Source organism: Lepidochelys kempii, chromosome 1 (genome assembly GCF_965140265.1).
Source record: "Lepidochelys kempii isolate rLepKem1 chromosome 1, rLepKem1.hap2, whole genome shotgun sequence".
In the NCBI taxonomy this organism is placed as follows: Eukaryota; Metazoa; Chordata; order Testudines; family Cheloniidae; genus Lepidochelys; species Lepidochelys kempii.
This window is the reverse complement of record NC_133256.1, coordinates 53,381,566-53,397,415: the sequence shown is the minus strand read 5'-3', so window position 1 is coordinate 53,397,415 and position 15,850 is coordinate 53,381,566. Positions and strand designations below refer to the sequence as shown.

Below are 15,850 nucleotides of genomic sequence, written 5' to 3'. Positions count from 1 at the left end.
AAAACAGTCCTTTCCCAATCTCCAATAGACAAGACAAGCAAAAATCTCTCATTTATTTCAAGGAAAGCAGCATGATCGTAGAATGTAATTCAGCATTTCCCAACTGATGAACTTGCACGTTTATTAATCATAAAATTAACTGATATTACATTTCAAAACATATTTTTCTGTTTGTATATTTCCAATTGTTTTTTTATATACAATTATGTATGCCACGGTTATGATGTTTGTTCTAGTTACCACTTTGTGGCTTAATAACCTCGGAAAATTGTACAGTGGGGCTGGCCAAATAAATTGGACAGAGTTCCAGAGGTGTGGTTGCTGTGGGAAGAGTTATGTCAGTTTTGAATGATTAATTCCGATCTTCCTAAACAGATTTGTATTGGGTTTTACTCTAGGATGAGTAGTGTTTATCCACTTTACAGTACCATGTGCTGAGAAGTATATTGTACCCTGTACTTTCCAGATTAGCCCATAATAGCCATATCATGTTTGACCTCGAGTTTCCATTAAGAACCACATCAGCTATATTGTGGAGACTTAGCTCCATATACTGGCCTAGATCCTCACATGCTCTTCCATTGGTATTAATGAGAGTTGTGCACAGAATGCTAGGGCCCTTCATATTTCTGTTTTTGGGTTTTCAGAGCATTACATTCTCACTACAACATAGCACCAAATTCAGACCTAGCGTACCTGTGAAACACAATTGACTTCAGCGGAGTTCCACCGATTCACACTAAGGCTGAATTTGCCTAATAGAGGGGTTGAGTGCAGCCTTTTTAACATTAAAGCTAAATAGTCACATCTCCCTATGTGGTGGTGGCTCCCTGGGTCCTTTGCTCCACAAAGCGCTCACTCGAAATTGCCTGCCTCTGCACATCACTCCGCCACCGAAACAATCTTGTGGGGCTTCCTCTTAAACAGCAGAGTGATTTACAACGTTCCAGAGACTTGATTATGAAAATGTACTCTTCTTCTAAATGTAAGGAACCTTGCACACCCCCATACTCTTGGACTCTAATTACAGTATGACTGAGTTCATCCGAATTAGCTTGCAATTTGTGTTTTATTTGGAGTTGAATAAAACAGCAGTTTTAAATAATCTAGTCAATGATGCAGGCTGCACCTGCTCTGTCACTGGTTAGCATATAACTTTCAGCTGCTGAGACATGAATAAACCAATCCCAGTTTAATTAGGTTTGCCTGTATTCATATGTTTTGGTTTTGACATCCATTATGTATTATAATATAAATGCTGTTTGTTGTTTGTAACCAAGGGACTCCTCGATGCTGAGAGGAAGAGGGCAACATAGGGTTACAAGGATCCATTGCATCTGGTATCTACATACTAGTTCAGCAAAGCATGTTATATAAGGTCTCTACCGGAAGCCTGTGTCACACGGATCATCATAATCATTGTGAAATGTATGTACGGATAACATGTAAGGAGTTACGTATGTATACTGAAAATTATATTCTTACGGTCTGTGAATTGGGACCCATCACCAGAAGTTGAAAAACCAGTTTCTTTCAGGCAGAAAATGTTTATCTATCGGTCTGTTTCCATATAAATTGAGTAATGCATCCTTTACATGAATGCCTATTTACAGTCTGAGCAAAATGCAAATCAAGACCAGCTGACTGCTCTTGCCAAAGCTTTTGGACTCAGCCAAGCATTGACAAATTCATTGCTGGAAACCAGTCTGGTTTACCTGTGTGTTAGTAAGGTTACAATGGTATTGGACTTAGAGCATTTAATTTTTAGACTTTATGAAATGCTTGTAAATTGCTGCATGCATTAATCTCACTTATAGTATCTTTATCACAAGCTATAAGGCAAAATGTAAGTTTTTGCTTTATGACTGTAAAAAATGTTTGCTCTGAAACTATGAACCTAGTCAGGAGGGATCGTTGCCTAACTGTCAAGAAGGCTAACAAAACTAAATGGGCCATTGTGGGACATCACAATACAAAGACTTTATTAATTTTCCTTTCCCACCCATGAAGAGGCTACGTACAAAAGGGCTCATCCCATCAGCTTGAATTCTAGAAGAAGGAAATAAAAATAGCTGACAAGAAAATTTGTCACCTCTTTTTTGTTGTTTGCACCCTCACAGGGCTGGAGCTATGAAACAGAAGCAGAAATCCCCAGAGACAACCCTGGTGTAGCCCTCAAAAAGACATTCAGAGCTGACAAATTACTGCAACTCTACCATATTTTAAAACCATAGACTGACTCAGTTGTGTATATGTTCTTGCCTGCTTTAACCATATCATAACTCTTTCATTTATTTTTCCTAGCTAATACATCATTAGTTAATGCTTATAGCCAGTCCTGTAATAAACTGTTTTTGATGAGAGATCCAAGATGCAAGTTGACATGAGGTAAGTGACTAGTCTCTTGGGGCTGGGAGCAACCTGAATATTTTGTGATCTTTGGTGTATAGCAACCAACTATCACTAAATCCAGCTTTCCTGGGTGGCAAGATAGACTGGAATGCACAAGGCGACTGTGAATCTATGGTAAGACTGTTACACTGCTTCAGGAGTTCACATTTGTTTCTGGGTCGGTGACATCTAATTATAAAACACACAATCAGTTTGGAGTCTCTTCCCTGTTTCTTGACAGGTTGGCACTCATGGTTGCGAACCACTCCAGACAGCGTGATTCTCCAGAGGAGATTCTAGAACAGGAAAGCACAAGCAGCAAGGATAATCATGTTTGCAAGAGAAGACAATGGATTTTTGGACTATAACTGTAGGGACACAGACAAACTCTGGATCTTTCCACTGAAGAGGCAAGAAGACAGTGTGACTTGTCTTGTGAATGTAAGATCACAGCCAAGCCTGGGTGTAATACTCTGGAAGGATTTTGGGTGAACTTTTGCTCTATATGACATGACAGTGTCTTGGCAGATAAGTTTAGTATGCATGTTATGAGTGTATTTTATATGCAACCCTTTGATTCCAATATTTCTACTTGCCATGATTTGAATTTCTGTTCTTTGTTAAATAAACTGATACTTGCTTTCTCTATAAGCAAATCTAAGTGCCGTGCATTAACCAGAGCTGTGTCCTATGGTGTGACCGGTAAGCTGTAGTGTGCTATTCCTTCAGGAACAAAGGATCTGGGAATTCTGTGAGTGTCCAGTGGACCAGGGGCTGGGCAATCTAGGGAGATGCTCAGAGGACTGAGAGATTGGAGTGTATCTGCCATTAACCTGTAAAGAGAGAGCAGGGCTTGCAGAGACCTGGAAGGCATTTCTTGTGTTGACAGAGACTGGTGGTGTTGGAGAGCTGACCCACAGCAAGCACAGACAAGGTTTCCTCATGCTAAGGGAAGGTGGCCTTCCATTCCTATCACATTGTTACAAACTGAGGTCCTGCTAACCAGCTCATCTGAGTTCGTAGTCTGAGAACTCAGCGTAACAAACGTTGCTTTGAATTTAACAGTTTAAAATGTAAATTAGATATTTATGGAAAACATACTTGAAAGGCATTTGTGTAAATGGTTATAATATTTATCCTGGTGAATTTCCTATTTAGTTTTTTTCTTTTTTTCTTTTTTTTTTGGTTGCTATTAAAGGCTCAATCTTGCAGCCATTACTCAAGCAAAATTTCCATTGACTTGAGTCAGGATTGACAGATCAGCCCCTATTTTTATGTTTTGAAAGTTTATTACAGAAGAATCTACATACGAAACATCTGTTTTAGGAAAGTCCATTTTGATTATGTGCCACATTGAGTCCTGAGACCGTAACACTGTCTGTGGTTCACAGCACCTCCGTAACAGAAGGACACCAACAAGATAAACCAAAGTCTGTAATACTTTGGTCTAATTTCTGTGGTTGGGTTTAGCCTGTGGATGCTGGATGGCGTTGGTGGCTTGTGATGTACAGGAGTCAGACTAGATGATCTGGTGGTCCCATCTGCCCTTGAACTCTATGAGTGCCAAAATCAACAAAGGAGCTAAATATGAATAGCTTAGCTCATTGTGGTTTTGGTGACCCTCAGCCCAGACCAGCAAAAGTTTGACAAACCTGGGACTTGATTGCTCATCCATCTGGGAAGACTGAGAACTAGAGATGGTGAAATAAGTGACCATTTCTCACAAAAAGTTTTAACCCTCTTGACTAAGAACTCAGGGTGGGATTCACAAAGGTATTTAGATACCTAACTCCCACTGAAATCAATGGGAGTAAGGCACCTAAATATTTTTGTGAATCCCACCCTCAGTGCTTGTCTGAGAATCCCTTCTCTCCACATTTTCCTTGCTATCCATCTCCTATCCAGAAGATCCTAGCACCTGGCCCCTCATTGAACCTTATCAAAGGTAAGAAGGAGGAATCATAGAGTTTGTTGGGCTGATAAGACAGAGACTTAATGGTTTAGGGAAGGCTCAATCATGAAGGTTTTCCTTGGAGATTCAAGTTCAATAACCTCCAGCCTTCAGATGTTGATTCATGATGTTGATTCTCTCCCTGGGAAACCACAATCCAGGGTTCAGTCACGAGCTGCTTCATGAAGTGAGCCTGTTATACTTGCACAATCTTAACAAACATGAGAGAGAAAAAGAACATGATTTGGGGGCTACATGGATGAGGAAAAGGAACACTTAAGCCTTTGTTAGACTTTAAGAATTGTCTCCTGAGGAAAGCAGTGGAAGCTCCATCCCTTAGACATTTAAAGATGGACTGGACAAAGCACTATGCTGTCTGGAACAAATCCTGCCCTTCTAAGGAAACTGTCACAATTAGCTACCTGTAATTTTTATGAAAAGAACAGGAGTACTTGTGGCACCTTAGAGACTAACAAATTTATTTGAGCATAAGCTTTCGTGGGCTACAGCCCACTTCATCGGATGCATAGAATGGAACATATAGTAAGAAGATTACATATATATTACACACACACACATATATATACACATAGAGAGAACATGAAAAGGTGGAAGTAGCCATACCACTGTAAGAGGCTAATTAATTAAGATGAGCTATTATCAGCAGGAGAAAAAGAAACTTTTGTAGTGATAATCAAGATGGCCCATTTAGACAGTTGACAAGAACGTGTGAGGATACTTAACATGGGGAAATAGATTCAATATGTGTAATGATCCAGTCTCTAGTCAAACCCAAGTTAATGGTATCTAGTTTGCATATTAATTCAAGCTCAGCAGTTTCTCATTGGAGTCTGTTTTTGAAGCTTTTATGTTGCAAAATTGCCACCTTTAAGTCTGTTACTGAGTGACCAGAGAGGTTGAAGTGTTCTCCTACCAGTTTTTGAATGTTATGATTCCTGATGTCAGATTTGTGTCCATTTATTCTTTTGCATAGAGACTGTCTGGTTTGGCCAATGTACATGGCAGAGGGGCATTGCTGGCACATGATGGCATATATCACATTGGTAGATGTGCAGGTAAACGAGCCCCTGATGGCGTGGCTAATGTGATTAGGTCCTATGATGGTGTCACTTGAATAAATATGTGGACAGAGTTGGCATCGGGTTTTGTTGCAAGGATAGGTTCCTGGGTTAGTGTTTTTGTTGTGTGGCATGTGGTCGCTGGAGAGTATTTACTTCAGGTTGAGGGGCTGTCTGTAAGCAAGGACTGGTCATGGCTGCTACTCTGAAACCTGTAATTTTTATGGTTTCACGATAATTGTCATCTACTGTAAGTCTCCAGTCTCCATTCTGGCATGCTAATTATTCAGGGACCTACTAATGACTAAAACATAGCTTTTACATTGTTTGTATGTATTTGTTAAATGAAAATATGAATAAACATTATGTAGATTGCTCCCTAAAAAAAAACCCTGAAGACGTAAATCCATAGAAAAACCTTTTAAAATCTTGGACTATCAAAGAAGGGTAAAGAGTTCTTTACAACGCTTAATCCTCAATTTCTTTTTTTCTTCCCTAGGTACTGCACAGAAGTCACTGGCCACTACAATTTACATATCATTCTAGAGCTGAAAATGCTCCATTGTAAATACCAAATTGAATGACAGACAGACAATCTACGTGTCAACATAATCGTTGACTCTCCTGCACATACTTAACCTCTAAGAGTCACAATGGTGAAATTAGATATAAATGCAAAAAGCCTATGACATTTTAATGTTATGCTTTCAGCAGAGAGGATATAAAAGATATAATTTCTAGTAGGTATTATGCATTTTTATTATTATTATTATATTATTCAAATGATGATGGATCAGGGAGAACAAGGAAGAGTTTGAGACAATTAGTTTAAAGATTCAACCATTTGAGTATCTGGTGGGATGGTTAATACATTAACCCCAAATACAGGGTCCCAGTCCCACATTCCTTACTGAGGAAGAGTATCCCTTTAAAATCAATAGGGAGTTTTAGAAGTGTAAAGACTGCAGGATCAGACCCCTTTTCAGAGAAAACTTTTCAGGACATTTCATGCCACTGGAGGGTACCTACTGGGGATATAGCTATGTTAAGAACACCCCCCAACATCAAGTTTACACATCCAATCTAACACTTTATAGCAACAAGATGGGTGAGGTAATATCATTTATTGGACCAGCTTTTGTGGGTGAGAGGCACAGAGCTCTTCTTCAGGTTCTGGGAAAGGTGCTACTTTCAGTACCTTTTCCAGAACCTGAAGGAGAGTTCTGTGTAGCTCAAAAGTTTCTCTTTCTCACCAACAAAGTTGGTCCAATAAAATATATTAACTCAATCACAGAGCAAACTCACTAACAAATGAGAACTTGGATTTTTCACTTCTGGAACTAATGTTATATTAGAACAATCAGTGCTCCTAGCATACATTCCATCCAAGGATCTCAAAGCCCTTTGGAAGCATTGATGAATTTAGCCTTACATATCTGTGAGGTAGATAACTATCCTTGTTTTAGTAAAATGGGATAGTTATCTCAAGGCTCTCTAATATCCTGGGACCGACACGGCTACATCAACACTGCGTACTTTAAAGCAAGTAATTATAAGGGAAATGATCATTCTAGTGTGGGGCACATGCAGCTGATTAGGAGTTAAAAGATGTGCCATCTACATGAGTGTTTTAGGCCCAGATCCATTGAAATCAATGGATGTTAGATCCCTAAATACCTTTGAGGATCTGGGGCTTAGGCACTTTTGAAAATCTCACTAGGCACCTATCTACATCCTTTGGCGCCTCAATACCTTTAAAAATCTGATCTACAGGTGATAGAGCTCAATTTGACCCATCCACACTGGCCAACAAAACCATTTTAGTAACACTGTGTAGCCACCCAAGTGTTTAATTATGCTTAAGAATGTTGTGAAACAGCTTGTTGTCCTGGGTAGATGGGGTCACACCAGGGAAGAATTTTGGTCCAACCAATCATTAAAGAAATCCACTTAGCAACATAAGATGGCTCTTGCTTTAAAAAATTGTCTGAAGTGTATGGCACAACAGTCTCAGAATTGTAGGCTAGTCTATTTAAATATCCTTCCAACCCCTTCAATCCCAGACTTTTACTCTGGTTACAAAATCTCAATCAGGGATCCCAGATGAACCACTCATATGTGATGGGCCCATTGCAAATACAGTAGCTCGTTAATGGAAAGTAAGCTGTTCACATAAGTTCTGTGTTGTGCATTAAGATTCCCATGGACTTCAGTGGGTTTTGGATAAGATCTTAAGCACCTAATCCAGTTCCTGTTGGAGCAAATGGCAAAACTCCCAGTGACCTAAACTGAAGTTGGATCAGGCCTTAATTCAACAAGAGAAATGCTATAAATATCTCATATCCTACATTGTGCTGTATCATGGTTAATCTTCCACTAATCGTTTCTATAGGAAAAATATATTAAATATACATACATCTATAAAGTATCTCAAAATATCTCTTTTGGTCTATGTATCCATCCATATTCTCTATAAACAATACGTCATCTGAAAATGAACATTAAAAGATGTCAAAGTCAAAAGACATGACATAATATTGCAAACAGGTATTAATTTGGGGATCACATTTTCATTTATTAATGTAGATTAAGAGTGTATTGTTATAAACCACTTTAAAATATTTTGTATTCATTTTATAATCAGTACAAGCAGGTGGAGTTTGGTAACAGAGTACACTTTTTACAGTGCAGGCCAGTTGGTGAGTCAATAACATATCCTTATCTTGCTCATTCCAGAGGGAAAATGTGAAACATGCGTTAATTAAAATAATGAGCAATTGTACAAAAGATAAAGTAGAATGTGCAGTGTGATGAAAGGCTTCATTTCTAAATAAGTGTCACTGGGATAGAGAAAGTGCAGTCAGATTTGGGATGGGTGTTTTTTTGTTTTTTGGTTTTTTTGCTTGCAAATGAAAAAGACAAAGAACAGAAATTAACAGCAGGACTAGAGATGCAGTAAGTGGGCATGCTACTATAATGGGGGGTTTGGGGGGAATGACACTGTATTCTAGTGGCTGAGAATAAGAACTGGGTTCTAGATTCTATTCCTAGGTCTGTCCCTAACTTACTGTGTAGGTCGTTTAAATTCTCTGCACCACAGATTAGTCTTCTGGAAAATGTATCTAACGATAAACAGTCTTTTTATTCTGTGTCTGTACAATGGGGTCACGGTCCACGACTGGGGCTCCTAAGTTCTACCACAATACAAAAGAATAAATAATAATAATATTTACCACACAGGAATGAAGTGAGGTTTAAAGGATCTTTGTAAGCAATGTAAAATAACCTCAGTAAGTAAGGAGATATGAAAAGGAAATCGGAGTTTAAAAGCAAGATATAATTAGGACGGCATAGTTGAAAGGGTAAAATCTTTGCAATTGCCAGGAGATAAGTGACCAGCCAAAGAATTTTGAACATCAGACATTAACAGGCTTATTTGTTTTCAAATAGCTGTCAACACATCGTTTGTCCTCTATGACTCTGGGATTAATATCCAACCATGGTGCAAGCGGGAGTTTTACAACAACAGTGCAGTTTAGAATATTTGCTTTCCTCTTTCTAAAAATCAGCTGTATTTTTGCAAAGAACTTGTGACATCCCGTGCCCTATTTGTTGAATCGCAAGGTTGCATTTCTTACAGATATGCCAGGGACTCCCCTTTTCTATTTCTTTTCATAGAGCATTATCTCAACTGGAGTAGGGTATTTCCCACCATGCTCACTGCCTCTCTGGCTGTTAGTGCCACTGTAAAGTATTTCAGACCATCTCATGCTTAGGCAGAGTTTTAAGCTGAACTCTCACTTACCAGTTCGAGCTTTTTCCCTCAGGTTATTATGCCTCTTTATTGCACGAGAAAGGTTCCAGCAGTACCTTGCTATAAGTCCAGTGGTTAATAATAGCTATAAAATCAACTCCCGTCACTGCTGATGTGGTTGCTACATCAAATTACCTTGTAGCCTATTCAAAGCCATTGATACAGTGCTAGTTACTATGAACGGTCTGATTTCATGCCCCGTAAGTTATAATTTACCAGCAGGGTTTCCAGTGAATGGGACAATATCTGAGTGTGTGTATAAAACTAATTCTGTGATACACAGATGTGCAGTGACATTTTTAAAAAACATGCACTGATGTTTTAGAGCTATGCCAGATGACTAGTAAACAATCAGCTCCGTGTGCCATTGCCTAGAAGAAGCACTTCATTCTCCCTCTCTCTCACTAGGGAATTCTTTTTCTCAATGTACTGGAGAATGGTGTCATGGCACCTCAGACTATAAAATGTTATGCCTCTGGGTATTGTCAGTATCTGCTACTGTACATTATGAGGCTGTTCTCTGGCACAATTAGTCTCTCCAGGGGAATTCTGGTGGAATTTTAGCTAATAGTTTCAGATCACTGAGGCAGAAATGTTCAGTAACATGTTTTTGTTCTGCCTCTAGCCAGTAGGATAGCTGTGCACAACTTACAACCATTAAGCAAGTCATAGAGGCAGGGGTTGGAAAGATCAGAGAGAAAATATAATGACAACTGAAAGTGTTGGAAAATTATTGGGGTTTGGCTGAGGAATGAGTTTAGACAAATTAACACATTTTTTGAAAGAAGGCCATTTTCACCATTAAATAAAGACCCTTGGAATTCAAATTCTCCCTAACCCCCCTGCTTTAATTCACTCAATGGAAGCAAGATTGAGCCCTTAAATAACTGGTTACTAAGCTCTTTTTGTTCCTAACTGCACTGCAAATATTGCTATTCCTGTCAGAATGAACTTTATCCACTGAAAGAAATACTCTATCCTTTTGCACGGTGACGGAAAAGGGCCTAATTTCAGGGCTGGATTATTTCAATACAAATGCTTTCTATAAAGGACGCAGTGGACTCTGCATCCAATCAACAGGCCCTTGCCTTTGTGAACTACAGTAAATCGAAGATGAATGTGGCCCTCATGGTTGAGAAATCCACTGACCTTCATTGCTGGGAAGCACCAGAGCTGGCACAATGCAGATGGGCGATTTGAACAGTGATGGGCTAAGTGGTACTATGCTTTTCAAACGAGCACTACTTTTACATTCCTAAAACAACAGAACCATGCAGCTTCATCGTTTTTGAATGTTTTAAATCCTACTTTGCGCTATGTTATGCCATGTGAATAATTGATCTTTGCCATTAGCAATGCACTGCTTACACGTGGTTGCAGTGCAAAGCACTGTGGTCTTTGAACATGTTGCTCAAGACTACAGTGCTAATACATCAGTTGACAGCACAGATTGTGTTCTGGGACAGCAGGCTGTGGGTTCAAGTTTGAAGACTGCAGGCAAAATAGCTACTAACACCCAGTGCTGACTTTGCAGTAGTGGTTTAGGCAGATGCAGCATTGCTGGAGGAGCTGGGTGAAATCCTGGCCCCACTGAAGTCAGTGAGAGTTTTGCCATTGATTTCAGTGGGGGCCAGGATTTCACCGGATATCTTTTGGAAGGGACATTTCAGGGAAGTCCTTTCTGCCCATTGCTGCTGGCTGCTCATGTAGGAACCTGGGGGCCAGTGGATACCCTCAGGAATGGTAATAGCACAGTGAGGCTTACTCGTCCATGACACCAGCTCAGCAATCTGACTTATGAAAGTCATTGCAATCTGCCAGTTGTTCAGTGGCCTATACAAAATGAGCTAGTGATCTCAGTCATGATCCTTGTGGATAAATGTCCACATTACAAAGAAATAATTGGGCACCTTTGATCATCTCAGCAGGTGAGCCAAAAAGGGAATGGGCCTTGAGGCTGAGCTACACTTACACCCATAGAGATGAGTTGAGGTACTTGGGTAAGAGAGGTTTGGGAAGCTTGCTCTGCCATTACCTGTGCTGGAGAGGCAGTAGGTCCTGGTTACTGCTGTCAACTTTTTAGTCTGCTACAGCTGTCCAAAAAGTTTTGGAACTACTGTACTCCACTGACCTTGAGGCTGAGCTACACTTACACCCATAGAGATGAGTTGAGGTACTTGGCTAAGAGAGGTTTGGGAAACTGCAGTCTTCAAACTTGAACCCACAGCCTGCTGTCCCAGAACACAATCTGTGCTGTCAACTGATGTATTAGCACTGTAGTCTTGAGCAACATGTTCAAAGACCCACATTCAAACCAGAGTTAGTCTATAGGATACACTCAAAAATCACCAGTTTACACATAAGGACAACCTTTAGATCAAGGCTTAGAAAAACCACCACTCGGGGAGGCGCTGACTGTAGAGATCAGTTTGTTGGCTGCAATCCGAGTGCCTGCCAATGTGAATGAGAAAGTAACAGCTCATTAAAGAGAAGTGAAATTCCAGCATTTCTCAAGAGTAAAGCTTATGTCAGGTTAATGATATGAGCCATACCCTTTGCCATTGGATGTCATGCTTCAAGTTCCTAGGATGGATTGAAGGCAGAATCTGTCCATGTATGTTCTTCATGTGTTTTAAATAAAATGAAAGTGAAACAGATGCGTCATGCTGCATGCCTACAGATAGACTTCATTGTATACCCTCTTCTCCCACAAAACCAAGGAACGATGCCCACTGCCACAAAGATCCTTCTAATGCCTGCAGTGCATGAAGCTATTGTTTATACCATTTTACTGTCTCTTAAGTAATGGAACCTGTGATCAGAAATCCTTTCTGTGGGAAAACAATGTCACCTCCATTACCCGAAGGATATCATTAATGGCTTTATCCCGTTGTCAGAGTTCTGTTGTATTGCTTGGCAATCCTGTTGGCGTCTTATTATCACACCGTTACGGGGAAGAGTTAATGGAATGAAATCAGAGAATTGCTGAGCATCTGTTAAACAAATTGTTTTTCTCTTTGTGTGCATGAATTTTAGTGATTTAGCTGTTGACTTTTCCAGGATTATGACTGCCAAGAATCGGGCAGAAGCCCATAAATTTTGCATGGAATAACTGAACCATCTTTAGGATGACAAACATTGCTGCATTATTATTCCACAGTGTCTAGAGGGATTCTTTTCTGGGACCTGACAGAACTTGAGCCTTCCTTAGAATGCATCGGATTACAGGCACAGCATGGGTTCCCTCTTGCCTTCTATGTCTAATGAGGAAAAGTCAAAGAATTTTCAACTGTCATTTGATCTTAGTTCAGACCTATCCCCCCCCCCCATAAGCTCTATAATGCTATGAGATTCTACAACTTTGTTAGACTGGCTTTATGGTGGATCAGCTGCCTCTGGCGAAGCAGCATTCAAAAATAGCAAAGTGTTCTGAAGGGACACACTGGAGATCTCTTGGGATGCACAGGCAATCTCAGGGAGACAACAAGAGAATTGAATTATTTCACTGCTTTCCATGTTATTCATATTAGTGACAAAATGCCGCCACAGTCTCAACTTCTTAGTAACGAGGAGGCCGGTGGCACCTTAAGGACTAACAGATTTATTTTACTGTTAGTCCTTAAGGTGCCACCGGACTCCTCGTTGTTTTTTGTGGATACAGACTAACACGGCTACCCCTCTGATACTTAACTTCTTTGTAGTCAACATTGTGACTGTATGATCAGTGTGGGATCTGGAAAGAGTTTCTGAAAGGGCAACAAGAAGATGCCACACTGAGTACTGACATCATGTAAGTCTTGATTAATTAAAATAAAGGTGTAAAACAAACAATACCCAGATATCTTAGAACAGTGGCTCCCAGCCTTGTAATGTATACCAGTAATCGTCCTTCACTCTTTTGTAATCAGTACTCTAGGTTTCCCCTCCTCCCCTTCTTATGATGGATCTCTGTATCTAGTGTATTACTGCTACCTGTCTCTCCCTCTCTTGTGCATACTCTGACTGGCAATAGACTAGTCTTTCCAAAGTCCAGTCCTGCCTTCATTGCAGGTCAGAGCATGCAGAGTAAACTAGGAGTCTGCAGGCACATGCTGATTCAGCCTTAATCAGTAGCAGCCCATATCAGTAGCACCTAGGAACTACTGCATTTTGGGGCTCTATAAATACCTTAGATAGATTAAACAGAGACCTGAGTTTTCTAGAAAGGCAGAATTGTACGAAAAGGTTGAGACCCTTTGTCCTATAATACCTAACTCAGCAGTAAATCTCAAAGTGCTTTACAAATGAGCTCACAGTTATTTTGTAGAGTGGGAAACTGAGGCACAGAGCAGTGAAGTGATTTAGCCACAGTCACCCCACAGGTCTGTGTGGCAGAGGTGGGAATAGAACTTAGGTCTCCTGAGTTTGAGTCTAGTGCTGTACTTGGTAGACCATACTACCTTTCTGTAAGCAGAGCTTCCTATTAGTTGTATCCACCAACTTTAACTAAGCGAGTCCTCGGCCAAATTATTGAAAACTTTTTATTCTAGACAGTTTGTCTGGGTTTGGAAATTGCCTTTCAGATGGTGTCTGATACCAGTTGACTGCCTAAGTGCATTTGCTATGGCAGGTGTGGCTGGTTCTGACAATCCTCCACAAACACAACTATTGAATATATATTATTCTCTGGAAAATTAATGCACTTGTTTTATTCTTTTAATTTTCTCTTCACTTCATCTCCTTTCATTTGAAATCATGGTAATTAAAACAGTGATGTACTGCCAATAGTTTAAAAAGGGGCCCTTACAAAAAATTCCCACCTCAGCTTGTGACACATCCCAGCTGCCAAAGTTGCTTGTACTGCAGAGAAGTGAGACGCTATTTTTATGGTTTCCCATTTAAACAAAAACACTTCCCATAATAAAGAGGGAGTCAACACCACTTGGCAAATACATTTATTTTAAGTGCACTTAGCTAGAAATACTGACAAACCTTGTTCCTGAAAAATAAACTGAGTAGTTATATGATGATCAACTTGCATAATCTCAGGTTGTAGGCACGCATCTGTAATGGGAACTTTTGCAGGATGGCCATGACACAATTCGGTAGGTGCAAACTGAACCAGGCAATATCTAGTCTCTGGTTCTCCCCTGAAACCATTTTCTAGTACCCCATACCCAGTTCAAATCTGCCCATTCCTCCCATCCAATGGCCTTCGGCTCCTCTGCTGAACCCAACTGGCCTGGAGGGAGGAGGGCAACTGCTGCTCCTGGGCTCTTGCTGCTGCTGCTGCCGCCCCAACTGCTCCCTTGGCTGGGCCAGACACCACCCACCCCCCTCCCTTCTCTGCTACCTGGTTGCTGGCTAGCTGCTGCTCCAACTACAGCCCTTGCGGGGGGGGGGGGGGGGGGCTGCTGGCCCGCTCCCCAGAGGGGGGGAGTGAGGGACCCCTACCTCAGCCGTTGCTACTACTGCTGTGGACACCACCACCACCTGTGAGGGGTCCTCTCTGCCTACCTGGCCACCAGGTTGTTGCCTGGGGCTGCTGCTGCCTTTGCTGCCTGGGAGCTGCTGGACCCCGACGGAGGAGAGGACGAGGCCATCTGCTGCTGGGGGAGCGCACAAGGACTCTGCAGACCACTGTGGAGGGGGCCTGAAGGCTGAGTAACTTTTGAACTGTGCTCTTGTGGTGGGGGTTTTGACTGTGTGTGTGGAGGGGGGCAGGGGTGTGGCGTGGAGCCTGCCTCCAAATCCATCTGTGTGTCCCCCCCAACCCCCACCACCACCGTCGGCGCTGCCCCCTCCACCACCCCCCAATGGACACTTACCATCTGCCTCGAGCTCCTGCCTCTGGGACTCTGCTGCTTGCTTGGCCTGCCGCCCCCTTTCACCACCTTTTGGGCCTGAAGCAGCAGCCAGCCTATACTGACTCTTTACAAGCGCACGTGGGCACATGTGCCCCATCCTGGACTGACCCCCTTCAGCAAGCCCCGAGCTTTGTCCCTGGCTCCCTGCCCCATTTTGCCCCTTGCAGCCTTTTTGCTCTCCCCTTTACCCCAGCACCTCGCTGGCTTCAGGGTGTTTGCCTGCCTGCCCCGCCCTTTTCCCTCTGCAGCCTTTGTTTGTTTGCCCCCCCCCCGTCTCTGAAGCTAGCCCCTTGGTTCCCTGTCCTGCCTCCAGCCTGGTTCTCCCCCCTCCCCACGTGGTACCCCTGCCCTGATTGGCCTCTTACTCAGTGTGCCCAGGCCCCCTCCCATGCGCTTGTGCCCTTCCCCTGTTTGAGTTTGCCCTATCTCACTGCACTTCCTGAACGTTGTTATGATCCCCTTCCCCTAGTGCAGCTAGAGGAGCCGGATTCCTACCCTGAGTCGGTGACTGTCCCCCACAAGCCCTTGATAGCCCCCCCTGTCCAGCCCATCCCTTCTGGTGCCCTCCTCCCCTGCCTGCAGCCTAGCGGGGAGGAGTGGTTGACCTGCTGCCCCTTTCCCCTCCTCTCTCTGGTGTTTTCCCCTCCCTCCCTGCTCATTATGGCGGGGGACATGACGGGTGGGGTCCCTCCAGCAGCCCTAGATACCCCTCCCCCGCCTTCCACTCCATCACCCCCCCAAACCTGTACCTCAACCGCCGCTGCCAAAC

General features: G+C 42.2%; 1 protein-coding gene across 3 annotated transcripts in view; it reads left to right on the top strand.

Annotated features, from left to right (window-relative positions):
• The window catches only part of LHFPL6 (LHFPL tetraspan subfamily member 6), a 249,540-nt gene that overhangs the window by 220,363 nt on the left and 13,327 nt on the right, over positions 1-15,850 (top strand). Inside the window, exons 5-6 of one of the 3 annotated variants that reach the window (XR_012158732.1) lie at positions 1,281-2,832; positions 5,921-7,857. Coding sequence is in view for 1 of the 3 variants with exons in the window: in XM_073342600.1 (XP_073198701.1) it covers positions 1,281-1,297 (17 nt within the window). In the remaining 2 variants the exon portion in view is untranslated. Of the gene's footprint in view, positions 1-1,280; positions 2,833-5,920; positions 7,858-15,850 lie in introns of those variants that run through there. The other 2 variants (XR_012158734.1, XM_073342600.1) reach the window with 2 other exon arrangements.